This window comes from Gallinula chloropus, assembly GCF_964237585.1.
Source record: "Gallinula chloropus genome assembly, chromosome: 18".
In the NCBI taxonomy this organism is placed as follows: Eukaryota; Metazoa; Chordata; class Aves; order Gruiformes; family Rallidae; genus Gallinula; species Gallinula chloropus.
Window position 1 is genome coordinate 9,674,915 of NC_140103.1, and position 27,425 is coordinate 9,702,339.

The 27,425-nt window shown below is 61.7% G+C and overlaps 1 protein-coding gene across 1 annotated transcript in view; it reads left to right on the plus strand.

Annotated features, from left to right (window-relative positions):
* Positions 1-568: 568 nt before the first annotated feature.
* Positions 569-27,425, plus strand: part of NIBAN2 (niban apoptosis regulator 2) — a gene marked incomplete at its 5' end in the record, with an annotated part of 30,180 nt that continues 3,323 nt past the window's right edge. The window contains 9 exons of the mRNA XM_084272543.1: positions 569-623; positions 15,612-15,742; positions 19,997-20,125; positions 20,254-20,359; positions 21,153-21,320; positions 24,937-25,052; positions 25,136-25,240; positions 26,510-26,672; positions 27,083-27,270. Of these exons, the coding sequence (XP_084128669.1) occupies positions 569-623; positions 15,612-15,742; positions 19,997-20,125; positions 20,254-20,359; positions 21,153-21,320; positions 24,937-25,052; positions 25,136-25,240; positions 26,510-26,672; positions 27,083-27,270 (1,161 nt within the window). The remainder of the gene's footprint in view (positions 624-15,611; positions 15,743-19,996; positions 20,126-20,253; positions 20,360-21,152; positions 21,321-24,936; positions 25,053-25,135; positions 25,241-26,509; positions 26,673-27,082; positions 27,271-27,425) is intronic.

The following is a 27,425-nucleotide window of genomic DNA, read 5'->3' on the forward strand; positions in this document are numbered from 1 at the left end:
CGTGGGAGCGCAGGTAGGAAGGGAGGAGCCGGTGTCGCAACCGGCCCGTGAAGCAACGTAAGGAGCGGAGGAGGCCGGGGCCGAGGCGGAGCTGGCTCTCCTGGCACCGGCAGCCGCGGGAACTGGCGCGGGTCCCCGCGGTGCTGCGCGGGGCGTAACACCGGGCTGAGCCGCTGCCCGGCACCCCGGGAACGGGGAAAAGGAGAGGGGGGGGAGGGGGATAGCCCGATGGGGCGGCATAACCTTTCTCCTTGAACCTCCCCCATCCCCCAGCGAGCAAATTAGAGCAGCTAATTACAAGGAGGAGGAGGAGGGGGGGGGGGAGGAGGGGCGCAGACCCGCACGGGCCGGGGGCGGCGGGCGCTGGCGCGGCGGAGCGGGGCGGGGCGGGGCGGGGGGAGTGGCCCGGGGAGGCCGGCGGGGCTGGGGCTGCCGTGGGGCGCCGAGCTGCCTGACCGCCCCGGGCGCTGCTCCCTCCTCCTCCTCCTCCTCCTTCTCCTCCTCCTCCTCCTCCTCCTCCTGCCGCCGCCCGGCCGGCCCGGCTCGGCTCGGCTCGGCTCCGCTCGCCATGGGAGATGTGGTCTCCACGCACCTGGATGAGGGTCGCCGCCAGCACATCGCGGGTGAGCTCTCCTTGTCCCGGCCAGGATCTCCCCATCCTTCTCTTCAATCCCAGGGAGAAACACCCATCCACATCCCCCTTTTCGTTCCCGGGAGCCCCCCTGCCCGCTCCTCCCCACTCACCCGGACTTAAAAAACTTTCTTCCCTCTTTTCCCGTCTTTCTTTCCACCACGTTGCAGTTTCCCTGTGTTTTTGCCTGTCTCCTTGGCTGGGCACAGCCCGGGGAGGGGAGGGTGGGGGGAGAGCACCCGAAATGCCTGTCTGCTTCCCAAATGAAAGGCTGGGTTGTGCCGGGGGTGTTTGTGTTGGCTCCGGGGACCGGGAAGCGTGTTCATGCGCTGAGCTTCCCCGGGCTGTAGGGAGGAGGGAAGGCGGGGGGGAGCTGGGCTCCGGAGGGATGCTGGCAAGCCGGGTCCTGTGTGAGGGAAACCACTGTCAACATGGGATTTGCTGGGGCTGGGCCGGTAGATGAACTTTCTCATCCTTAGCAGTGCCGGGGGATCCCTAGGGAAGCCCTCCTCCCTGCTCCACCAAGAGATCTGGGGGGGGGGGGGGAAGGACTGACTGCACCCCATGGATATCCCAGGCCTGCCCTGGCAAGGACAGGACACAGCATTGCCCCCCCCCCTCTCCCCCCCCCGCCGCCGCTGTGGGATGGGAAGGGTGACAATGTGGTTATTGAGAGCTCAGCCGTCCTGGGCGTCTGCCGGGCAGCGCCTCTGCCCCCCATTTGGGATGGCTGGTGGGTGCCGCCTGGGAATTGCCGGACGTGGGATTGCGGCGTCTGGACAGGCAGGGTTTTGTGCAAAGTGATGGCAGGGAGGGCAGAAGGGGGAGGGCAGGGCTGCCAATTAGTGCCTGCGGTGACTCGCTTGACCCCCATAAGTGAGGTCACCTCTCCATCAGGGTGCTGTGCCCCCCTCCCGAGCTTTCCGTGCGTCACTTGTGATGCAGGGCGCTTTGCTCCCCGGGGCTCTGGAGCAGACGTGACTCGACCTCTGACCCTTTTCATGCTCTGGCTTCAGTTTACCCCTCCTCTGCGGCGGGATAAGCACCCCTACCCCCCACCCCCCTCTCGCAAAGCCGCACCTACTTGGGCGACACGGAAGAGTGTCGCTGGGTGCTGGACCTTGTGCGTCTTGCAGAGAGATCAAGGGCTTGGGGAGCGCCTGGGTTTTTGGAGGTGGCTGGGCCGTATCTTTCCCCAATCTCTACCATAAAGCCGTGGGAGTGGCTCTGAAGTCCTTATTCCCTGAGGACTTTGGGGGGAAAAAAACCCCAACCTGCTGCAGGTCTGGCACTGATGGAGCAGCGGTGTGGCTGCTGTGGTACCGGCACACGGACTCCGTGTCTGGATGGAGCCCATCCACCTTGCTGTCCCAGGCTGGCTGGCAGGAATGCTTCCGTGGTATGTGGCTCAGCAGGATGCTGGCAGGTTTGGGAGCTTTGAAGCAGAGCTGGTAGCTCACCGTGGGGTTTTATCATCCTCCATAGTTAAATCTCAGCGCGGCTGATCCATGAGGCTCGGGTCCACGGGTGATGTGGTATCAAGTCTTGCTCTCCGCAGCTCATTCGGGTCCAAAGCACATCCTCTCATCCCCCTTTAACTTGGTGGTTCTCCCTACAGAGACCACTCCCTGTCCGAGTTCTGTGGGCTGAATCCTGAGGAGCCTGGGAAGAATAACACGGAAAAAAGCCTGGCTGGATTTCCTATGCAGGAATCTCTCTCTGCTGTGCCAGGAATTAGGTGTTTGCAAGGCCAGGGTGGATGATTGTACCCTGGCAGGGACCCGGCTCTTACAGCAGGGGTGGGGAGGAGGGGTTCAGCCCCCGTCCACAGGGGGGACTGTGGACTGCAGATGAATTTTAATGGGGAAAATAAGATTCCTGTGGAATAGGGTCATGGAGATCGGGTTGGTACATGTCCTGTCTTGTGCTTGGCCTCTGAAGGTTTGGGGTGAGTCGGGGGGACCCGTACCGAGACACCTCTGGGAGGGACTGGAGCCCACTGGGCTCTCAGCACCTCACCACTTTCCACCCAAGGCTTCTGGCTCGGTGAAAACCCCCATTCTGGGAGGGGCCATAACCCGACAGGCAAGGCACGACTTGCTTTCAGGCATGCAAAGAGCTGCGGCGGGGAAGACTCTGGGTTTTCCTGCCTAGCTCAGCCTGTTCCCCGCTGCCACTGCTCCTGCTGGCACCAGGGAGGGATCCATCCCTTCTCCAGGACAACTTTTCCCAACTTTTCCCAACTTTGAGAAGTTTGGAAGAGCTGGCTGAGGCTGATGTGCCTCCTAATTGCAAGGAGGGGTGGAAGGTCTCTGGGCTTGGCAGCTCCCCCGTGGCTGCAGCCCCCCTACACCAGCTGAACTGGGCATGCAGCGAGCCCCGGGCTGTGGGGAGATGGTGAGAGCCCTGGCTGGATCCTTCCCCGCTGCCGGGAGCAGGGCTCTGAGCACTGCAAGTGGGTTGAAGGCAGGAGGGAGGTGGCAGGAAGCCTTCCCATGGCACACACATCCCTCTGCATCCGCACCTCAAAGCCGGGCTCCGAAGGTCCCAGGCCATGTCCCAGCACACTTGGTGAGGCTGATGCTGAGCTCTCTGAGAGCTCATGGACCACACACATGTGATTTGTATGTTGGTGGCTCGGGACCAGGGTCTTTCCTCCTGGTGGGGCTGGACCACTCTGCCTGGGCAGGCGTGCAAGCAGCATCCCTGCCCACACCAGGGATGCTTGGCTGCACTGGAGCTGTCAGGGCAGCCCAGGACTGGGACCTACACCAGGGTGCTGCCTGCAGCCCTTGCATCCCTTTCTCCAGGGTGTCTATGACAGGGAGTTGCTTCCTTCTGCCAGCCTGCTTCCGACATTATCCTGGCCCGAGCTACCCAGGGTGTTTGTCAGCACCCTTCAGCTGCCTTCCTCTTCCTCCCAAACGTGGGTTGGGAGTTGTTCCTGACCTGCTCCACGGGCTGGAGCAGCAAGGACTGGCTTCCCCTCCTTGCACAAAGATACCCAGAATGGACACCATCACTTGGGGACACAAGGGTAGCAGGCATGGGGTGTCCTGCCAGGGCTCCCGGGAGAGCCGAGATGTCACTGGGTGCCTTGGATTTTTGCATTGTCCCCTCCTGTCCAGGCCAAGGGACTAGATGAAGCTCTTCCCTTGTGCTAGAAGAACTCCTTCCCTAGTGTGTCCCAGCCCCATGGACCTCTTCTCCAGGGGCGTGAGGTGGAGCATGGAAGGCAGGAGCTGGGTGGCTCTGCCCCATGGAGCTGCTGGTCCTGGCCACCCAGCAGGGATGGGGGAGAGCCCAGGGATGCAGCAGGAGCTGCTGGGTGGCTCCAAGGTGGCAAGGATGGTGGGTGGCAGCACAGGGAGGGTCCCTGGGAACTCACACCTTGTTCTGGCATCTCCAGGGGAGTCACCAGCCCGTTAATTGCTGAGAAAACCAGCTGTTAATTTGGGGTGGGACTGGTAAGGACACCAGCCCACACATTGGTGACACGGAGCCTCACCCCTCGTGCTGAACCCATGTACCCATGTCCTTTCTGCTCCAACAAGTCGTGCTGGGCATTTATTGACCCGTATCCCCAGTGCCACCAAAGAGGGTCCCTCTCTTGCCAGGGTGCTGAGGGGATGTGATGTGGGCTCGGGGCCAGAGGTGCCTGGCAAACACCAGAAGGCCATGGCGTGCCGAGGGGGACGCGTTGCTGGCAGGGGGAAGAGGTTTGCTGTGGCTTCCTGTAGCGTGAGGCTCCGTTCCTACCCTTGGCTGTGGATCAGCTCCAGCCAGCGCGGGAGGCGGCGGCTGGTGATGGGCTCTGGGGTTGGTCTGCAGGCTGCAGCCCTCACCCTGCCCCGGGGGTGACGGATGCAGGGAGGGCTCTGAGAGGTGGGTGCTGCAAGGTGCTGGAGCTGTGGAGCGGTTTCTCCTAGTGCAGTGTGTGTGTGTCTTCTTTCATCGGGAAATAAATAACTCCCCTGGCATGTCAGGGCTGCCTGCCAGCGGGGAAGGGCTGGTTCTGGCAAGCTGGGGCTTACCTGCAGCCGTCATGTCGGGGCACGGGGCTCGCTCAGAGCCAGCGTGTCGGGGCAGGGGACACCCGTGGGGGCCTCGTGTGCCGTGGGCAGGAGGTGGGAGCCCTCCCAACCCTGCCCGTGCTCAGCCTCCAGGGCAGAGCCTGCCATCCCTCCCCGGGGTGGGCGGGGGGAGGTTTCCCTGCTTCCCCAAGGAAGGGTTTACCCGCAGGCTTTGCCTTGAGCAAGCTGGGGCACACGTGGAGGGCATCCCCGCTCCGCCTGGGAGCGGGAGGAGCAGAGCAGAGCAGGCACTGCAGCTGAGAGAGAGCCCTCCTCGAGCTCCCAGACCCCACAGACCAGGACCCCCCATGCTGCAGGGTCAGACACCCCCATTCCCCATGGCGGGGACTCAGTGAGGAACGTAGAGCCAAGAGATGGGATTTCCCAAGCTTTTCCTCCCTCCTGCCCCCGGATTGCTCCAGAGGCTGGCTGTCATCCCAGGCAGGCTCGGCACACCCCATCAGCACTATCCCGCTCTCCCAGGGACCGGTGGGCTCCTGTCCCTCTGTCCAAGCCCTGTGGCAGGTTGCATTGACCTGCTGTCTCCTGCTGTGGCTCTGCTGCAGCCACGGTGCTGCCAGTTTGACTCCACACTGGGGACAGTGAAGATGCCAGGTGGGCATGGGCATGGGTACCCACTGAAAGAGCCCAGGGTTAGGTGTGCAGGCAGCCCTGCTCCATGCGATGCGATGGGTGGGGGGTCCCACGGAGCCTCGTGGGCAGGAGCTGGGTCCCAGGAGCAGCGCTGGACCCACCCATCCCATTTCCATCCCTCTCGCAGCATCCTGCGGCCGGGCTTTGTTTCACCGCCCAGCAGCCGCCCTGCCCTTGCTCCGGCAGAGGGAGATGGGGGGCAGCAGGACGGCTGGCTGCTCGCAGGATGGGGGTCTCCCTGCCCACACTGCCAGCCCACCTGCTGTGTGTTTCACAGAGCTTTTCAGTGGGAAGAAGGGCTGGAGGGATCCCAGGGTGCCCATCCCCAGGAGCCTGATGGGGTGAGGTTTGAAGGCAGGGAAGCACCAGCTCTCCAACACCAGGCCAAGCAGGACCCAGGAGATGTTGCTGCAGCCCCCAGAGCCCAGCCAGTGTCCAGCTGTGCCATCCCCAGGCAGCAGACGTGCCCTTGCCCCATCACAGCCCAGAGCTGTGCCTGGATGTGCCCACGCCAGCCCTATGGAGAGCCTGGTGCTGGGGGGAGGCAGGAGGGGAGGAAGGGGCAGAGCGGAGCTGCTCGTGGCAAGCAGATTTCCTCCCAGCCTCCTGGACCGGAGGGGGAGGAAGGAGTCAAACTCCACCTTTTCCCCCTTTTCAAAGGGAAAGGGCAGTGGTGTTCGGCACAGATCCCAGCGCCGTCTGAAGCCTTTCTCCATGCCTTCCCTGGCTGGGATCTGTCCCTGCTGCTGCCAGGCTCCCAAACCCCACTGTGAGGGGCCCAGGGTGTCCCCAGGATGGGACATCCCCATGCAGCAGGGATGGATAGGACCCTCTGCCCTGGAGCTGGCAGGGACCTGGGGCAGGAGCTCCCTCCTCTCCTGCTATGTTGCTGGCTCCTGGGGCACAGGACACTTGTCCTGGCTCCTTCCATCTGCCAGCTCTGCTCAGTGCTCGGTGTGATGCTCTTTGGGAGGCTTCCCTATGTGAAAGTATGTGCCCCAAAGCTGGGGTGAACCCAGGGCTGCCAGTTCCTGGGCACCCAAAGCAGTGGTGGCTCAGCTCATCCTGAGCTCCTTCCTCTGATCCCGACACATGCAGGAAGTCACCTGAGACCAGGACAGCATCTTGCCTTGGGACTGTCCCCACTCTGGGGATATCCCTACTTTGGGAATGTCCCTGCCTCTGCCTAGGAGCTGCTTTGCACTGCCAGCTGCTACCCCCTGTCCTAGTGCTGCTCCATGCTGCTGGGTGCTGGGTGCTGGCTGCCGGCCCCATGGGGCAGGAGCCCCCCTAGCCTGGGGTGCCCATGGTTCACCAGGGGCTGCAGGGCTTCTGGAGCAGCTTTGGCTGTGGGACACATAGGGCCCATGGACACCCTTGGCCAGGGCATCACCCTCCGTGGGGAGGAGGGAGCAGGTGTGAGGGGCACTGTGGGGTAGATGGAGACCCCCCATCCTGCCCCAGCCTTGCAGAGGAGCTGGGCACAGGTCTCCACCCCCACCCTGCAGCAGCAGAGCCTGTGGCAGAGCCCAGAACAGGCTCAGGGCTGTTGTGTTCAAATACCTCTCGGGTTTTGTTTTTTGGGAGGTTTGGGGAGGTTTTTTTTTGGATGTACATAAAAGTCTTTGTTTGGCCTCCTCCTGCGGTGCTGGATCGGGTTTCCTGCTGGCACCAGCCAGCTCAGTGCAGGAAGAGTGTGCCAGGTTCTGCTTCTCTCCTTGGGGTGGGCATGGGGGGACGTGAGGGGGCCAGCTGCCTGTCCTCCTGCGATGCCCAAGTTTGATCTGGCCCCTTTGCCTTGGGCATCCCCCAGTCCTGCAGTTCCCAGGAGCCATGGGACCCTCTATGGGTGCCCAAAGGATGCTGCTGCCGGTGCATCACCCCACAGCAGCACCGCCTTGACTCAGTGGCGGTGGGGGTTGCGCCACGTCAGAGCGGATGCAATGCTGCTGGGGCAGTGCTGGGGGATGAGTAGGGCCTTATCTGGGGAAGGGTGATGCCTGGTCCCACCCTGCTGCGGGGAAGCATCCCCGTGGGGTGAGCACCAAAGAGGTGGCAGCTCCTTTCCAGCCTGGCCAGGCACTGGTGGGACCCAGGGAGGGCAAGGGACACGTGGGGTGATATGGCTGTGGCCAGGGTAGTGGGTCCTGCTGTGGCGTGAGGTTTGGGGGTGGCACCCAGCTGCTCTGTGGGGATGCTTCATCTCCCCACAACCACCTCCCTGCACATGTAATCGCTGCTTCTGAGGGGCTTGAACGTGGTCTCTGTGCCTGCTGGGCAGGTGGCACTTTGGGCTGGGGTGGGTTTAAGCCCATCTGGGGTGCACATGCAGACACCCCCACCCCATGGTTTCAGCCCTGAAGGCAAGGCTGCTCACAGGGGGAGGGATGGGGCAGGAGGGTCTTGCCTGGATCAGGCATGGTCTGGTGGGCAAGAAGGCTCTCTTCCCACCCCATCCCTCAGGGGCTGTTTGGGTAGAGGGGTGGGGGGGGGGGGGGCGCAGACATCTTATGCTGGGCTCAGCCCAGTCCCGACCGGCTTCTCCAGAGACCTTCAAAGGCCCCGAAGGCTGTTTGTTCTTCACAGCACATTCCTTGCACGCAGCCCCACACAGCAGCCCTGTTCCCGGGGAGCAGCGGGAGACCGGCATCCACGCCGCGGGAAAACACCCGCCGGCACGTAGCCGGATGCTGACCCCGTGCCCACCGGGCTGGATGCTGCCCCGACCCCCACGGGGACCAGGGCTGATGCAGGGGGCTGAGTCTGGCTTCGTGGTTGGGACAGGGGAGCAGGAGTAGCGGGTGAGGGGTGCAGAGATGGAAAGTGCTGCCGGGGTCCGTCGGCTGTCCCTGAGCTGCGGGGCTGCTGCTGGACGTGCTGCTGCTTTGGGCCCCGTGGAGTCCGTGGGCTGGTGTAGATCCTCCCGCAGCCTCGCTGGGCACGGCTGAGCCGTGGCTGAGCTCTGGCAGGTTTGTTTGCTCTGGGCTGGGAGGGGAGCGGAGCCGCGTTGTGCAACCTCCATGGCTGGGCGCGGTGCGGGGAGACAGGGTGGGTGCTGCCATGGTGGGGACAGCGTCCTCTGTGTGTGTGTGTGTGTGTGTGTGTGTGTCCCGGAGCATCCCCGGGGATGTCCCCAGGGATACGGGGCAGGGGGGAACGGGATGGGGGATGGTGCTGGTGAAGGATGCAGCACCTCACAGGTGGTGAAGCAGAGAGCCATGTCCCCGACGGGTGCCCCAGCCCCGAGCTGGCACTACCGGAGCTTCTGACTCATCGAGGCAGAGGCAGGGCCAGAGAGGATGAACCGGTTCAGGCCTGGGACCATCTGGTTTCTCCTCCAAGGCTCCTCTGCCTCATCCCTTCCTGCTGCTCAGCCCCCGTCCTGCCTCCCCTTCCCCACACCGGTGAGTCAGAGGGCAGCCAGCAGCTCCGCTCATCCCCCTCGGCGCTGCTGCCGAGGCAGTGGCAGGACACGGCCCCTTTCCACCCAGACCCTGCCTCTGAGCTAACCTGTAGCCGAAAATACTCTCGATGGATCTTTGGAGCTGCGCTGGAGCCAGGCAGGGACCCTGTCCTGATGGGTGCTGAGCTGGGTGCTGGGCGCTGGAGGGCTGGGAGAGCCCCGCGAGCAGCCACAGCTCTCTCCTGGCAGAAATGCCCTGGCTGTTTTTTGGGTGGGTTTGTGTGAAGGGAACAGGGAGATAAGGTGGGGGGGAACTGCCTCCAGTCTTTGCCCCTCACCCCCCAGTTAGTTTCTCCCTGTTTCAGTCTCCTCTGGGCTGTGTGAGAGGGGGAAACACAAAGCGCTGCCCTATCACCCCCCATCAACCCCTCCCATCCACACGGGGGGCTGGACCCCAGTGCCTAAATCCCTCCCAAACCCTGGCATCCATCCCCCCACCCTCCTCCCCAGGAGCCCTCACTGGAAACCCCCTCCCCAGGGGTGCCGTGCTTGGGGATGCTCAGCCAGGCTGAGTCAGGCCCATGGGATGGGGTTTGTGTTTCTGGGTGGAAGTGAACTCAGATTCCCGAAACTGCCGGCTGGGGCTTAACCCTTTGGTGCTGCACCTGTGGGTGCTGCAGGATGCTCACCCGGCTCTCTGCAGGGAGACACAGCCGCTCTCTGCCTGGAGCCAGCGGGTCCCTTGCCTAAAATCACATAGGGCTGAGCCCGTGCTGAGCTGGGTGGGTGCACAGCACCTTGTCCCTGGTGTGCTGTGCACCCTGACCCTGGCGTGATGCACACTCTTGGCAGGGGATGCCCAGGCACACTGTCAGGGTTAGGGGCACACGAGGGTGGCCGAGGAGCACTGAGCAGCACCCCCAGGTGCAGGTAGACCAGGCAGGGGTGCAGGATTGCTGGTGCAGCCCCGCTGCAAGGGGCAAGTCGGGCACCCTTGGCCCAGCCAGTCCTCAGTTTCTTGCTTGGGCTGCTGGGAGGGAGGGGAGCAGCCGGAGAGTGGGCTGTGAGGAGCCCGGTGGAGGCAGGGGGTCAGCGTGGGAACGCTGGTGCTTGGGTGACTTCCCGGGCAGTGTCTGCGCCGCGGCACTGCCCGTCCTCCCCTCCCTGGCTCCCGTCCCGCCAGCCCGGCGCAGGCGGGATGACGGTGGCTCTGCTGCCCCTCTCACATGGGACCCCCTGGCCGGGCGGCTGCTGGGGATGCCACGGGGCTGTCCTGGCCAGCAGTGCCCACTGCCTCGCTGCACCCCTGCCCGGGACCCGGTGCCTGAGCAAGAATGGGCCCTTTGGGTCTCGCTGCCTTTTTCGGGGTGGGAATCAGTCTCTGTGTGTTCTTGCCCCCTCCCCAGGAGTGAGCTGGCTGGGCCAGAGGCACCGTGTGCCAGCCTGTGGGTGTCCCTGTCAGTGCCACCCGTTCTGGGGCTACTGGAAGACTGGCCCACCCCCCCCTCCACTGCCCCCTCTCCCAGCAACCCGCCCCTGCTCGCTAATCATTTACAGGCTAAATTAGTGATTAACTCCTTCCCTGGCAGCTTTGTTGAGCCTGGCTGGGCCGGCACAGGCTGCTCATTGGGATGTCCCATGGGTGATTGCCACTGTCCCTGCCATGGCACAGAGGGGGTATAGGGATACCCAGTGAAGGGACGTGAGGGCACGTCTGCATCCTGCTCATCACTGTGCCATCACTGACAGCTCAGTGAGGGGACACAGGACCCCTGCGTGGTGGAGGCAGGAGGGGCTGGGGCTTTCCTGCAGCCTCAGCTGAGTCAGGCAGTCCCGTGGGGGCTGGGGGAAATGAGCCAGGCAAGGTTTCGTCATGAGTGCGGGGGCCAGGGCCCAGCTGGCCATGGGGCTCTGCTTCAATGAGCCTTTTTGTCTTCTTTTTCTTTTTTTTTTTTTACTTCTTTTTTTTTTCTCTGGACTGTGGTGAAAATCTCCTGCCTCCGGTGAGACATCCCTGCGGCATCCCACAAGGGCTCAGGCACCCAGCTCCCACTCCTGCTCTCCCACTCAGCTACATAAACCCAGGGGGGTCCTGGGTTAGGGTGGGATTTCAAAGGCACCCTCAAATCCTCCCCCCCCCGAATATATTGAAGGAGCAGCAGAGGGGTGACAGGGGCTCTGGAGGGTGTGCCTGGCACGAGGGACGTGGGGCTTGGGGTTTACAAAACGGGATGTGGGCTGGAGGGAAGTTGTGGATGACTCTTTCTTCTTGGACTGGTCAGGGGGTGGCCTCCCGGGGGGTGGGGGGGGTGTCTGTGCATGAGTGTGGGGTGCTCATGGGTGTATGGATGTTCATGTGTCTATGGGGGATGTGTACTTATGCGTGGGGGTGCGTGTGCTGCTTCAAGTGCCAGCAGCTCGGCTGCAGAGCACCCAGTGCCCCACTGCACCCACACCCCCTCAAAGGGGTGCTCAGCCCTGGCCATGCACACTGGAATGATGCCACCCTGCTTAGGGCTTGGGGATCAACGGCTCCCTGTCCCCTGGGGGCCCTGAGCAAGGTGGCCATGCCCGGGGGGGTCTCACCTGGGGGGAGCAGGACTGGGGTGGGGGACAGGAGGCAGCTCTGCATCCCCAAAGGTGTGGCTGCCAGGCCTTTGGGAGAAGAGGAGCAGGGTGCCCTCTCCCCACCTTTTCCCCTTTGCTGCCCACCCCAGGCCCTGCCACGTCTCCAGCAGGGACATCTGCAGCCTCAGCTGGTTGGGTGGAGTGGCACAGGGTGAGGGGGGATGCTCATCTGAAGAACAGCTTTGCCATGCAAATGGAGCCTGCCCAGCAGCATGCCCATGGCTGGGGGTGCTGAGCAGGTCCCCAGCCCCAGGAAGCCACCTGGCCTGAGCCACGTCCCTGTTCCCACCAGGCTCTGTCCTGCCTGGGACTGGCTGTGATGCTCTGTCATCCCTGGTCCTGCAGATCCCTCCACAGGTCGTGGATGAGTCCAGAGGACGGTGAGCACGATGGGCACGGCTGCTGCGTGGGCGCTGAGAGCTGCACAGCAGAACCTGAGCAGGGTCTGACCTCCCGCTGCCAGACCTGCTGACGCTGCCAGCCAGGCTGGGGCTATTTAAAGCATCACTCTCATTTTCACATGATTTTTGAGGGTAATGAGGAAAACGAGCTCTGGCCACCTACTTGTGCAGGCAGGGCTCTGTTAGCCGGGGCTGCTGGGATCACAGACTCACAGGGCTTTAGGGATTGGAAGGGACCTCCAGAGATCATCCTGCCAAAGCAGGGTCCCTAGGACAGGTCACACAGGTTGGTGTCCAGATGGGTCTGGAATATCTCCAGAGAAGGAAACTCCACACCCCCCTGGGCAGCCTGTCCCAGGGCTCCATCGTGGTGCTTCTGGAGCTCCCATCTCCCCTCCGTGGGGAAGTGAATTGCAGGCAGCTGCGAAAAGGTTATGGTGAAAGTGTCCGCGCTGGGCTCCAGTTGAGAGGGTCTCTGGGCTGGACCTGGAGCTCACAGCTCCTTGTTCCCTCTTGGCTTTGCTGTAAAAGGTGCCAGAGCTGGGGCTGGCCCTGTGATGTGGGAGGTCAGGCTCAGAGCTGGCTTCTGCCTTGGTCTGTGTGTGTGTGTGTGTAGAGCTGGTGCTGGAGATGCTTCCAGGGGCAGGACGAAGCCAGTCCAGGCTGCTGGACCAGCTTGGGCAGCGTGCTGTGACTTTCGGATTCCTTCAGAGGGTGAGACCCAGCTCCTGCCCTGGGTCAAAGGGACTGGGGCTGGACTGGGGCTGTTCTGTCCGGGCCATGACCTCCCAGTGCTTGAGAGCTCCACGTGCTCTTTTTGGGTGCAACCTGCATCCTCAGCAGCACCCAAAGGGTGCACCTCTGGGGCTGCTGCCTTCCTGGCCAGCCCGTGCCATGGTCTGGCACTGCGTGGGGCTGGGTGACGCTGCAGTGGCACCGCTGCTCCAGGGGGTGGGCAGGAGCAGGAGCCGGCTCTCCTGGATGGTTTCACCCCACGAGCCTCAGGCGTCACCCAGGACAAGGGCAAACCTGTGCTGCCTGTTTGTGTCCCCCTGCCAGGGTGTCCCCACGGGAGCTGCTGGCCCCGCTGTGCCCGCAGTGTTGGGTGGGTGATGGGGAGGGTGTGTGGGTCCCCAGGCAGCAGGCAGGGAGGGTGGGTGTGTGGCTGGGGGTGCAGAGCACAGCCCCAACCTGCTCCTTGCACCCAGCACCCCACCCAGCCCGTGTCCAGCCCAGCCTTTGCCCCGTGGCTGGGGATGCCCAGAGCCCTTTGACTGTGGTGGGGGCACCCAGAGCTGGGGGGAAGCACTGTAGGTGGCTGGGGACACCCAGCACACTGCTGTGGGCGTCTGAGCCCGCACCCAGGACGGGGCAGTGGCTGAGTGGGAGCCCCATCCCTCTCAGTGCCCCCATGGCTGGGGGAGAGCTTGGGCATGGGGTTGGGAGGAGGCAGGGACACATCTCCCTGGGCTTTCCTTCCCCAGAGCCCCCCGGTTCGTGGCTGGGCACACAGCTGGAGGAGCTCACAGAGGGATGGCTGCTCGTGGGTGGCCTTGGTTGGGCAGCCAGGGAGGGGGGATGCTCTGGGCAGCTCCAGTGCTGCTGGGGGAGGTTTGTTCAGCCTGGGGAAGGAGCCAGTGGGAGTCCATGTGGGACTCCCAAGCCCCATGCAGGGTGCTGGGGGTGGGGTGGTAGGGCACCCACTGGTATCATCAGCATGGGCTTTCCATCCTCTGCTGTCCTCCACAGCCCAGTGCTACCACAGCTAGCAGTCTGGGTCTTGCCCAACCCAGTGTCACCTTATGTCACCTCCTTGCCACACCTCTAGCCACCTCCTCTGCCACCCCACCCCCAGCCTGCCGGGGGGGTCTCTGCCTCCCCTCCCGGAGCCTGAGCTGGTGGCTGGTGGAGCAGCCAGGCAGCATCTGTCCTCTGAGCACCAGGCAGGGAGCATCCTCATCCCCCAGCATCCCCCCTGCACCCCAGAGGGGCTTGTTGGGCTGAAGGGGGTGAGGGTGGGGGGGATGTAGTCACCTTGTATATTTGCCTGCAAATCTTTTGTTTCAATGTCTGCAAGTAATTGTCTCTTGCTTTTCCATTTACTTAAGATCTCCTAATTGGCCCCATCGTTAATCAGGGAAGAATGAGTGACTAAGCCGTCTCGCCTGCCTGGGGCTGTGGAGGGGAGGGAAGGGGGGGGAGTTCCTTTTTTTCCCATGAACTGAAAGGAAATAAAAAAAAACCCTCAAAATGGCCTTTTAAATCTCAGCTGTCAGCATCTCTGCCCGGAGCCCTGGCCAAAATCACACGGTTTGGAGGACGGGAGTTGTGCGGCGCGGCCGCGAGCGCGGCTGGGCTGGGCTCTGAGCACGCTCTTTTCCAGGACAAAATGCCAGGAATCAGGGTGAGGAATTTCTCTGCTGGGACGAGGAGGCGTCTCAGTCTTTGCTGGGGGCAAACAAAATATAAATAAAGAAAAAGGTTGTTGAAGTTTAAAGGGGTTTTTCAGCCCTGGCGTGGGGGGATGCTGGCCCGCGCGGTGTTTGCGCTTGTTGTGGTGCTGGTAGTGCCAGCATCTCCTTGGGGATGGTGTTATCCATCCCTGGATGCTGTCTTCTGGCAGTGATTTCCCTCTGGAGATGCTGATCCCATCGGGATTTGCAGCACCCTGCAGCAAGCTGCTGGGCTGTGCCAGTTTGGCTGCGAGTACAGCTCCGGGGTGGCTGCTGCTGGGGATTTTGGCTCCTGCAGAGCTGTGCTGGGGCTGACACGGGGGCAAGGAGAGGGGGGTGTGTGTGTGTCTGTTTTGTCTGGGTTCATGCCCCCAGCGTCGTGCTGGCTCTTGCACTGGGGATGTGGAGACAGCATGGTTCCTCCCCGCGCCCAGCGCCAGCGCTCCGGCAGCGGCTGAGCCGTCGGAAATAGTTGGAGGCGACTCAAATTCTTTCCCTTTCACAGGCTCTGGGGCAAAGTTGAGGCTGAAATTTGGAGTAGAGGCCTCGTGTGCCAAAGGCAGCTCTGGGGAACTGGTGACCCTGGAGCTGTGATGCTTTTGGAGCAAGGGGGGGGTTGGTTTTGGGGCCCCAGGTGAGGATGGAGAGGGCAGGGGACTGTGTGGGGCTGGGGGTTGTGTTGGAAAGGGGACTGTGTGGGAAAGGGTGCCTTGGCCTCTGGTGGTAGGTGATGGAGGGGGACACCTGGCAGCTCAAGCTCTCCTAGCATCTTGTGCTCACCCCAGTTTGGATGTAGGGGTCCTGATGGGGGTTCCCACTGGAGGAGGGGTGATATGGGGAGTGTGGTGTCTGTCCTTTCCCCTTCAAATCGCCCTGCTGTGTGCATGGCCCTGGGCATCACTGGCTGCAGAGCCTGTGGCCATCTGGCCCATCCGTAGGATGGTCTGTATGGGGGCACAGTGGGGTTGGATGGGTGTGAGTGATACTTGGGGCTGAGGGGGGGAAAATTGTCTTCCCCCCACCCAATTCATCTGGCCAGGGTGCTCGGAGTGGGGCTGGGGAGCTGCACAAGGCACGGGAAGCCATCAGCATCGCCGGAATCAGCTTAATGTCAGGAATTTCCTGCTACGGAGAGGAATCCGTGGCATTAACATGAAAGGACAAAAAAAGATCATCCTGACCCCAAATTAGTCCCTGGGCTGGATGGGGAGGGCAGAGGGTGGGGGGCTCGGCCGTGGCCCTGCACTGAGCCCGGCTCCCGCAGACAGGGGGTGGCAGGAGGTGTGGGGAGGGCAGGGGAAGGTGTCTGGGGTGTGGAGACTCCCGAATCCAGCCCCTGCCTAACGTGGCTCTGCTCTCCTCTTGCAGAGAAGACAGGGAAGGTGCTGGGGGAGTTCTGCCGGTGCTACAGGGAGCAGTATGGCGTAGCGCTCTTCAACAGCGTCCGCTATGAGATCGAAGGCAACGGAGGGCCACAGGCCCAGCTGCTGCACCGCAAGGTAAGGGCAGAGCCAGGCTCTGTGCAGGGAGCCTGGAGCAGGCAGTGACCCCCTTCCTAAAGCCTGAGCCATGTCCCTTCTCCCCAGCATCCCTTCTCCCCGTTCCTCCCTGCCAGGGCAGGATGTAGCCCCTGTGCCACCTCTCCAGCCCATCCCCGTGGTGTCATGCACCATCTGTGCAGCGTGTGGAGCTCCCCAGGAAGGTTCATGTATCCCACTCCCTGCACCCAGCAAGCAGGGGCAAGGCTGGTGTGTGGCTGCAGCCCCCACACATGAGCGTGCTGGATGCTGGGGCTGGCAGGAGCTCCTGGGACCCCCCTGTGCCCAGGGAAGCCCGGAGCAGGATGTGATGGGCTGTCATCCTCCTGCTCCTGGGTGCAAGTGATGCTCGAGCCCAGCAAGTGCCTGAGGAGGGGTAGGAAACCCCTGGAAGGTGTTCCTGAGGAGGTGGCTCCAAGTGTAATCTGCAGCTGCTGCCTTTCTCCTGCCTGGGGAGAGGACTCTTGGCGTCCCCTTCCTGTGGCTCCAGCACCCAGGGATGGATCCTGCCTTCCCCTCCTGCCTCTAAAGGCAGGTACCTGACAGCTGGGGCTTCCCAGGGTTTGAGGTCCCTCCCTAGCTGGGTCAGGGGAGTTGCTGTCTTGTGGGTGCTACTGAAAGCAGGAGGAGATGTGTTTGCATGTGGGGATGGGCTCCTGCTTTTGTCTGGGGTTCAAAGGGTGGGGTTTTATTTAAAAGAACTCTTGACATTGCACCCATGAGCTCAGACTTGGAGCCCTGGGTGCTCACAGCAGCTCTCTCCCCGGCCCACCCACGAAGGTGACACCTTGCCCAGGCACTTGGATGTTCCATTCCAACACATGTTGGGACATCTTGTGAAACAGGAAGCCCAATCAGGGAGCCATTTCAGGCATGCATTCATGGAGAGGTACAGCAGCAAGGAGGGGTTCATCTTCACAGGGCTGTGTCTGGGTTCCCACCACGTCACAGTTGGTGGCTGTAATTCGGGCACTTTCCTCACTAAGATTAAAGCCAGCCATAGAGGCAACATCACTGATGTCATCATCATCACCATCATTGCCTCTGAGAGAACCACCTCCACAGTCCTTCAGCTTGTTTTTCTGACTTGCAGAGCCCTGAGCACACAAGCTCCTTTCCAGCTCCTCTGGAAGCTGCCTGGGTGTGTTGGGCAAAATAAAGGTGTGGAGGTCCCTGGGCAGGAACCGAGCGCCCAGTGTCCTCATCAAGGCGTCCCTTGGGTTCCTTGCAATTTGGCAGATGCCTTCAACCCCCCTGGGGGGATTATGTCCATCCTGAGGTTGGTTGCTTCATTAAAAAAGCTCCAGCAAACAGCCCAGGAATGTCTGAGGTGGGGAGGTCAGGGATGCTGGGGTATAAATAGGACAATCCTCTTGTGTGGTGTCCCGTCCCCTACCCATCCCCTGCCTGTCCCCTGCCTGTGCCCTGCCATCAGGATGTCCTGTGGCTCCAGATGCTGCAGGGACCCGTGTGTCAGGGTGTCTCTGCAAGGAGTGGGGAGAACATCTCCTCTGGCTGGGCTTTACCCTTCCCAAATGCACCCTAAAAGTGGTGGCTGTCACGAAGATGACAAGACGTGTCCCCCCTGTCCTGAGGCAGGTTGGGCTGGGATGTGGCCTTTGAGGCTTTTAACTCTATTACTTTCATTTTTTTTGGGGGGGGGGGGTCTCTGTGGGGATGCAGTGCTCAGGGGCAGCTCCCACAGGGACACCAGGGGCTGGTGGCTCCCCCCAGCCTGGGCAGAGGGGGACATCTGGGGTTCATGGCTTAGTCACCTGCAGCACCAGCAAGAAGCAGCAGGGATGGGAATGAGGAACAAGTGTTCCTGCCTCCACTCTCTCCGGCAGCCCAGGTGTCCCCAGCCCATGTCCCTCCCTCTAAAACAAGTCCCCAAGCATCCTCTGTTCTCACAACAGCCCCTCCTGTCCCCAGGCTGTGCCCCAGAGCTGCCATGTCTGGATGCTGATCTCGCTCCCTGTTGGCATGGCAGGGACACAGGCAGTGTGGGGCTCACATCCTGTGCACCTCCCATTCCCCTCCCAGCCCAGCACCTTCCACCCCCTCCCAGCCCAGCATCTCCCAGCCCCCTCCCAGCCCAGTGCCTCCCGGCCCCCTCCCAGCCCAGCCCAGCCCAGCAATTTGGCACGTACCTGCCCGGCCCAAATACTTGCCAGGGTCAGGTGGTGCAGCACCCTGGGTGGGGAGGGTGTGTGAGGAAGGGATGGATGTCAGGGTGCTGGTGGCTGTGAGCAGCCATTCCCTGACTGAGGGTCCCCTGGGGCTCAGCTGGGTTTTACAGCATCACCATATGGTCCCTATGATGGCATCTGCCTCCAGCAGCGGTGTCACAGCTCGTTTGTAAGGGCTGATTCTCCTTGGATGAGCTACCTTGGTGAGATGCTGATGGGGACTCCTGGCACTGGCACCATGTTGGCTTTGGGGTTCGGGCTGTCACCCCACCCCACAGCCCCACAGCCCTGTAGGGCTCTCCTCATGCTGTCTTCTCCCCCTTTGGAAAGCAGGAAGGAGCAGGGAGGAGCTGTCAGCCTGTTTGCTGAGCCAAGCTGCTCTCAGCCCTCCCTCCCACCCAAGGGAGCGTGGGATCAGGGAGCAGTGGGGGGGCTTTGGGAAGGGCAGTGGGGTCCATGTGAACCAGGAGATGGACAGAGCTGGGAGAGGAGAGGGAAAGGTCCTGGTGTTGGGGTATGGTGGGACCTAAGCCCTGGCTGGCCTGTCGGCCACCGTGGTGGATGGTGGGTGGCCGTGGCAGGAGAGGCAGCTGCTCCCTCCCTCAGGAGAGCTCACAGCTCTTGTTTATGTTCCTTGGATCATAAAAATTCTTGGGAAGGATTCCTGGCTCCCTCAGCTGGCCTGTGTCTGGGACAGTGTAAGCACCCCCGGCGTGTGGGTGCTGGAGAGCTGGCACGGGGCTGCTCGGGGGTGCTGGGGGTGCGGGGTGTCCTCAGCCTGTTCCTGGTGCTTCTCCTCCACAAAGACCAGAGCATCTCACTGTCGTTTGGGGCTGGGCTCTGCAGGGTGGCATCTTGCTTTTCCTCTCCCATGTCCTATCTGAAGGCCATGCTAGGGCAGGGCTTGGGTCCTGCCATCATCTGCAGCTCATCCCAGACAGGCAGGACCCTCTGGCTGATGGTCGCTGCCAAACACATGTTCCTGCCTGGCCCAAGCCTGGGAATTGCAGTAGATGCAGTTGGGAAGAGCTGCCAGAGGGTGGTGGCCAAGAGAGCCAGTGGGATCCTGGGGGCATCAAGAGGAGTGTGGCCAGCAGGTCACAGGAGGGGATCCTCCCCCTCTGCTCTGCCCTGGTCAGGCCCCACCTGGAGTGTTGTGTCCAGTGCTGGGCTCCCTGGGATAAAAAAGACAGGGATCTCCTGGAGAGAGTCCAGAGGAGGCTGTGGAGATGATGAAGGGCCTGGAGCATCTCCCCTGTGAGGAAAGGCTGAGGGAGCTGGGGCTGTTCAGCCTGGAGAGAAGCCTGAGAGGGGATCTGATCAATGGGTATCAATATTTGTGGGACACAGAGGGGAATGGGCAGCCTCTTCTCAGTGTCTGTGGAGACAGGACAAGGTGTGATGGCCTCAAGTTGGAGCACAGGGAGTTCCACACCAACATGGGGAAGAACTTTTCCCCAGTGAGGGTGAGGGAGTCCTGGGACAGGCTGCCCAGGGGGTGTGGAGTCTCCATCTCTGGAGAGATTCCAGCCCCGTCTGGACGCCGCCCTGTGCAATATGAGCTGGGGAGCTGCTTTGGCAGGGGGGTTGGACCCCATGAGCTCTCCAGGTCCCTTCCAACCCCTACAAGTCTGTGATCCAGTGAGTCTGTGTCTCTGCTCCAACCTGCCCTTGGCCAATGAGCTCAGCCCAGCGTGCTGTATCTCCCGGGAAGGGGATGCCAGGGACAGAGGTGTGACCACCACCGTGCTGCCCCTCAGAGGTTATCTTGGGCTGTGCATGTGGGCCCCCTCAAAGCTCTCACCCAGACACACCTATTCAGGCACAAAAATTTGCAATGCTGAGGGAGATAACTCAGTGGTGAACCTGGAGACCCCCAGCACAGCCCTAGCACAGACCCCCCTCACCAAAACCACCACGAACAGACCTTGCTGAGCTCCCTGTGCCAGGCTGTGGCTGTGGGGCTGGAGGGGTACCCATCTGCCCCCTGTCCCTGTGCCACCCACCCCACGTGTCCTCCCTGCAGGTCCCACTGGAGGACCACGTCATCTACTCGGGCAACCTCTTCCAGTACATCGAGGAGAACAAGAAGTGGAGGAACCGCTTCTGCGTGGTGCCACACAACTATGGCCTGGTCCTCTACGAGAACAAACTGGTGAGGGGCACCCCCCCTTTCAACCCCTCTCCTGTGGGCACAGCTCCAAGGTGTAGGGGGGACACACCCCAGTGCTGTGGTGACATGGCTGTGCCCCCCATCACCCATCAGCATCTCTTTCTGCTCAGGCCTATGAGCGGGAGCTGCCGCCCCGTGTGCTGGTCAACAGTGCTGGCTACAAGATCCTCACCTCTGTGGACCAGTACCTGGAGCTGGTGAACAGCAGCCTTCCCGGTGAGTGGTGGCTGGAGGGTGAGGAGGGATGCTTGGGGAGTCTCTGATGCTGCTGGGCATCCCATTGGACCTCATAGAAAGGGTGTTTTCAGGGTCTGGGGACCTTCTGGAACAGTCAGTTTTGGGGTGTGGGGCTGTAGGGAAGGAGAACAGCCCCTTTCCTACACTGTGGAATGTAGGATGCCATGGGTGGTGGTTGCTGCTTGGGTCCTGCCACAGCCACAGTGGAAGGAAGGGAAAGGAATGGAAGGGAAGGCAAGGTGTTGGCAGCTCCATCCCCAGCTGCCACCACCTCCCTTTCCTGAGAAGCCCTGGGTGAAGGTCACAGCTCCTGCTGCTCCTCCATCCCAACCACCCTGCTCACTGTCCTCCTGCCCTGGGTCACTGAGGGCCAGGGCACCCCCAGGGAGCAGGGCAGGACCTGCCTCAGCAGATTGTGTGGAACAGAAAAGCCTTCTGCTGGCTCAGGGCACGTGGACAACGGCAGTGGGGTCAGGCCAGCAGCTCTGGGGAGGGTTTGACATTGCAAATAATGAGTTTTGGGGGGGTGGTGTTTGCCCCCCCCTCCCCCAGTTTTCACTTCCACTGTCCTTCCTGGAAGAACGAGGCTTTTGGCTGGATTGTGCCCTGTGTTTTTAGTAGAACCCCCCAGCAGAAGTGCTGGGAGGGGGAGCTGGGGAGTCTCACAAGCCCCTCTCCCACCCCCAGCCCTGAATGCTGAGGGTGATGGACACCCCCCCCCAATCCCACCACACCCCATCCTCTCCTCAACGCATCCTTCTCCCTTCCGCAGGTGTGACGCCCAAATCGGGGCACTCCCCCATCCTGAAGTGCCCCACAGATTTCCCCCTCATCCTCTGGCACCCCTACGCCCGCCACTATTACTTCTGTGTGATGACTGGCAAGGAGCAGGAGAAGTGGAGGGCGGTTTTCCAGGACTGTGTACGGCACTGCAACAACGGTGAGTGATGCTGGGGGTGACACACGACATGGGGAGGTCTGGGGTGGGGAGAGCATCCTCCTCCTCCTCTGGAGAGGGTGACCCTGTGGCAGTTTGGGGCCAAAGGGGATGATTTGGAGGGGTTGGCTGGGAGTTCTTGAGCATCTCAGCCTCTCCTGGAGTGAGGGTGGGGAGCGGGAGGGGTCCAGCCACCTGGATTCATCCTGGTGGAGAACACCTACAAGGAGGTGGTGGTGCAGTCAGGGATGAAAGACATCATGCAAGGTAGGGTCCCACAGCACCAGGGGGCCTGGACCCCCTTGGCTCTGAGCCCTGAGAGGGATCAGTGTGGGTCAAGCCTGTGCTCAGTCGCATCCCTGATGGGTGCTGGGGACCACAGGAGGAGGGGATGAGCCAGAGCTGGATGTTGGGGACTGTAGGAGGAGGGTTGTGACTCCATGCAGGGTGCTGGGGACTGCACCTGGTATTTTCCCACCTGGGCTTTCCACTGTTGAGGGGGGAGGCTGAGCAGCAGGCAAGATTCTGAGGCCTGTGCCTGGCTCCAGACACAGTTCCCTGCACCCTCCAGCCAAGGGAGACACACCAGAGCCTGGGGGGTGCTGCCCAGTACCTGCAGCCCCTGTGCCCAGGCTGCCCCTAAGGAACCCCACGGCTGCACCAAGGGCAGGCAGCATTTGCAGGAGCCAGCACAGAGCCAGCGATGCCCTGATGCCTCTTTTCCACTGGGAATTGAATCCATCACAGCTCCAATCCCACCATCCTGCTCCCCCCACCCCCTCCCCTGGCACTGCCCGGGGAGCGCAGGCGGCTGGGGCTGCAGGCAGGGGGTGCAGGGGCCGGGCTGAGGCACGACCTGCCTCCCGTGTCAGTGAGACTCTGGCAGGAAAACACGCTTTTCCTGCTTGGCTGTGGGCTGTGAGCTCCTGGGACCAGACCCAGGGCTCAGCGGTGCCTTGTGTGGCCAGAAGCTTCCTGGGGAAGGAGGTGCCAGCACTGAAACCTCCTGAAAATTCCCTCTTTTAGTGGGCAAAGAGTGATGCTGCCCATTTGGTTTGGTGCTTCTTTCCCTCCTGGACTGGGGTGTAGCCCTGGTTCTGTTTAGGGAGCAGAATAATGGGGTATCAGTGGGGTTTCCCATCCTCCCATGACAGATTAGATCAGAAAGACTGGCTTTTCTCATCCTTTCAGTCCCCCCCTCACTGCAAAATGCATCCCCACACTGTTGGTGAGCTGGGGCTGTCCCTAACATCCCTTGGGATGAGTGTGTTCCCACAGCCCAGGCTGCTTTGGCAGGGGCTGGATGGAGTGGCTCCTCTTCCCCCCCCAGGGATGCTGCTGGAGCATCGTTGAGCACCCCAGCTCCCCATCCTGTGCTTGCTGGCTGAACCCACAAACCCAAGGCACTGAGAGCAAAGGGGGTCCTAATAAAAGAGGAATCGACCTCTCCTCCTAAAAAAGAGCCAATTTCTCCATTTATTTGTCTTAAATTTCCACACACACCTCCCCCCATCCCCCCAGCTGTTGCTGGGTGCTGCAGTGGGAAAGAGATCACAGGATCCCCAGGTTGGAAAAGCCCTTGAAGATCATCCAGTCCAACCATCCCTGTCCTACGCTGACCCATATCCCTGAGCACCTCATCTGCCCTTCCACCATCCTCGCTGCCAGCCAGGGTTGTGCCATGAAATCCTCTCCTCTTCCTCCTCCTCCTTCCTCCTCAGCATGTGATGAAAGAGACTTCCAGGGCTGGAGGTGGCCAGGGAAGGCTCAGGCACCACTCCTGCCCCTCGCAGCTCCAGCACTGTCTGAGAGGCTGTTTCAAATCCCATGAAAGCTCTTCTGTTACACCCTGCCCCCCGAAATCAAAGGCTCTGGTTCTCCCTCCCTCCATGGCTCCTGTGGGAATTGTCACCTCCCTGTTTCAGGCTGCCTTCCTGTAACACCAGCCCTGATGAGGTGTCCCCAGAGCCTGGCTGCCCTTTGCTGCTCCAAGAACGTCCCTATGGTGACATGTGGGGCTGCAACAATGCTTAATTAATTGCATATTAATGAGGGAAGCTCTTTAACTTTGCCCTGTGAGGTGGCATGGTGGCTTCTTGCCACCAGCCCTGTCTGTCTGTCCCTGGGCAGGGATGGGTCCCTGCAGTGGAGCCCATTGTATCCCCCAGGACTAGTGACCATGGTGGGGAAGATCCAGGTGGCTTCTCAACAGGGAGAGTCCTGCCCCTCTCTCCTCATGATTTGGGGGGTGAGGTTTGGCCGTGGCAGCTCTGGCAGGGGCCTGGATCCTGCACTGGGCAGTCCCACCCAGGAGGTGATGCTGACCTGCCAGGAGCTGTGTGTGTGGAGAAGCACCATCCCCAAAAACTCAGCCCTGCCCTGGCTCCCACTCCCACCGAGCACTGAGACAGGGTCAGGCTTTACTTTCTCAGCATTTTTTTCTCTCTGTAGATTAAGCTGCCTCTTAGGAAAAGCTGCTTAGGCTGAAGTGTAATCAGCTTAGACAACTCTGTGTGTTGGATGGGATCTGCTCCCTACCCCAGGCTGCGAGTCCTGGGAAGGGAGGAACCACCCTGGCTGTGTCTCCCCAGGACACCAGCTTGCTGGGCGGTCCAGGGATGTGCCATGGCCCCCTGACATCATCTCTGTGGGGATGCTCTCTGGGGGCAGGTTGGCTCAGCCACCCTGGGCTGGGTCCCATCCCACCTCCCGCTTGCCAGGGGTCTGGGTGTTGGGGTGCCAGGGGGGGTTCTTCCCAGGATTATTTGTCTCTGGAACCTCCACTGCCAGACCCTGGGATGAGGCAGGGACGTATGGGACACGTGTAGGACACATACCAGCAGCTCCAAAGCTGTCCTGTCTGTCCATCCCCTGGATCTCCTCCTCCTGGCACGTGGCTGTGGGCTCCCAGCACCCTCCCTCTGCTCCTGACGGGTGCTGTGGGAGGGTGGGGGGTGATGCCTCCTCATGCTGGTGGCCTCATGAGCTGTGCAGTGGGGTCACCTGGGGTGCAGCCCACCCAGCTGGAGCCTGGCGTGGGTCCCGCAGGGCTGGCTCTGGGATGGGGCCCTGGCTCAGCCCGACGCCTCTCAGCTGCTTTCCTCTTCCTCCTGAGCAGCTCCACTCCCCCAGGGCCCCCTCTTCCTCCAGCCCTCCCTGGCTGCCCTGGGCCATGGTGCTGGTAGGCTTGCTGGGCTCCCATACTGGTGACTCCCCGCTCCTACTGCTCCTTTGGGGCTCATTGAAGCCTGGGGTCCCCAAGCACCATGGGGACTTGTTGAGCCCCCCCACCCTGCCAGGTCCCTGATTGGTGCTCAAGAGGCTACATGCACAATCGGGGGGTCACTGAGCCCCCCTGTCCTGCTGGGTCCCTGGGGCAGGGTGCCTTGGTCTGGCTCTGGAGAGGATCGGTCTGTGGGCAGAGTGGGAGCACCCCAAGAACTGTTGTGTCAGGGGGCTTCTCTCCCCCCATCCAGTTAGAGACAGGGGCTTGGGATGGGATCCACTGGTACCAGTGACAGCCCTGGGCGCCTTGTGTGGGTCTGAGGGTGTGGGGGATGCGAGGGATGCTGCTGCCAGGCTTCTCACTCATTCCCCACCCACCCCCTCCCCTCCCCAGGGATCTCTGAGGACTCCAAAGTGGAGGCTCCAGCCTTCACAGACGCCGTCCGCATGTACCGCCAGTCCAAGGAGCAGTACGGCACCTGGGACATGCTGTGTGGCAGCGAGATACAGGTCAGGACCCCTTCCCCCCCACTCCCACCCCCAGGCTGGGGTGTGGGCTGAGCAGGGTCCCCCAAAGCCTTCTGTCTTTGCAGGTCCTGAGCAACCTGGTGATGGAGGAGCTGCTCCCCGAGCTGAGGACCACCATCGGCCCCCGGCTGAAGGGCAAGGCTCAGGAGCGCCAGCGGACCTGGATCCAGGTTGGGGGGTGGGGTGGGGGGGGGAAGTGTTTTGGGGGGGTGCTCTCATCACTGTCTGCCCTCTCTCTCCCTGCCTGCACCCACCTCTTCTTTGGGGGCCAAGCTGCCACATCCCTTCCCCACTGGGCTCTGTGCCCAACAGCTCTCCCACCCATCACAGCCAGAGCCATCCCCCCACATCCCCCCATCTCCTGGCCCCCACCAAAGAAGCTGCCTTTATTCTCCACCAGGGCTTTTTAAAACCCCCTTGTCACGCCCCTATGAGCAGCCCAGCCCATCCCATCCCAATCCCATCCCATCCTATCTCCGCCTGGTCCCTGGGGCAGAGGAAGTAGCAGGAGGAAGCCCAGCCCCGAAGCAAAGCCCGTCCCTGCTATATTTAGCGAGCCATTTTTAGACCAGCGCAGGCTAAATCCAGCCCAAGCTCTTGCAAAACACCAAGGGCTCTTCAAAACCGCCTCTTAGAACCTTGAAAGCCAGGAGATAATTACCACCAAGCTGGGAATGTGCCACTGGAGCAGCCTAAAAACGCACAAACACGGCTTTGTTTTTAGTAGCCTCAGTCTTTGCTGCAAAGCTGGGAAGCCCGAGGGCGGGGAGGGAAGCCCCGGGGGGGTGGGAGGATGGCTCTAACTCCTGCTGGCATGGAAATCACAGCCTTTGGCTGCAAAGTGAGTGTGGAGCCTCAGCCAGTGGCTCCATCCCCCTTGTGGGGATGGCTCCTGAGATGCCAGGAAGGCTGAGAAGCTTCCAAACACAGTCAGGGGCATTCCTGCCCACACCACCCGCATCCCTGGGCTGCCAGCATCCCTAGTCCATCAGCATTCCTAGTTCACCAGCATCCCTGGACCACCAGCATCTGTAGCCCACCAGCATCCCCACACCACCAGCATCCCTAGCCCACCAGCATCTCTAGTCCACCAGCATCCTTGCACCACCAGCATCCCTGGACCGCCAGCACCTCTGGACCACCAGCATCCCCACACCACCAGTATCCCCAGACCTGCAGCATCCCCAGACCTGCCTGGGGCAGGTTGGCTTCTGGAGTCAGCCCTTGGCTCTGTGTCCCTCAGCCACCACTTGGAAGCAGCTTTTGCATCGGGGGGGGGGGCTTCATCTCACCTATTTGGGGGATCCCTGGTGTGGATAACCTACTTGCAAGCTGTGAGGGAGGGTCTGGTCAGGGCTGAGGTGCAGATCCCAGTGCTGGAGGTGATGGTTAGTGGGGGTTAGGAGGGAGCTGACCACCCCACCCCTCTCTCTGCACAGATCTCAGATGCTGTCTATAGGATGGTGTATGAGCAGACCAAGGCCCAGTACGATGCGGTGACGACCAAGTGTGAGCAGGAGCGGCCGCAGATGGAGAGCACCATCCGCACGGACATGGACCAGATCATCACCTCCAAGGAGCACCTGGCCAGCAAGATCCGAGGTACAGCCCCCCCCCGGGGTGACACGTGGGCACCAATGTGTGTAGCTGCATCCCTGGAGTGGCATCACCACGGTTTGACCCAGGGGTGGCTGGTCCTGGGGTGCAGCACAGCTCCCACCAGCATGGCCTGGAGCCCTTGGGGACATGCCAGCAGAGGCACATCCTCTTTGGCATTGTCCCAGGAGGTGGGGCAGGGTGGGCAGTGACCCTCTGAGCAAGGCAGTGGGGCAGGAATGGGTTCAATATGGGCAGAGGGCCCCCCTGTGAGGATCCCTTGTGTTGTCCTGTCAGGCTGGGAGCCCTGGGAGCCTGGGGAGAGGGGCAGATTCCCCTCCCAAGAGTGAGCTTAGAACATGATCTGCAGGGCAGAGGGGGGGGCCTCACTGTGCTTATCCCCATTCTCTGCCCAGCATTCGTCCTCCCCAAAGCTGAGGTCTGCGTCCGTAACCACGTCCAGCCCTACATCTCCTCCATCCTGGAGGCCCTGATGACCCCCACGAGCCAGGGCTTCGCCGAGGTGCGGGAGGTGTTCTTCAAGGAGGTGACGGACATGAACATGAACATCGTCAATGAGGGTGGCCTGGAGAAGGTGGCAGAGGTGAGGCCTGGCTGGATGGTGGGCTTGGGGACAGCTGCTGCCCTCAGTGTGGACTGTGCTGGGGAACTCTGGGCTGAGAAAATACACGGGGATGAAGCCCATGGGGGGGGTGGGTGGGATGTCCCAGCCCCGGGTGCATGGAGGGGGTGTCCTGC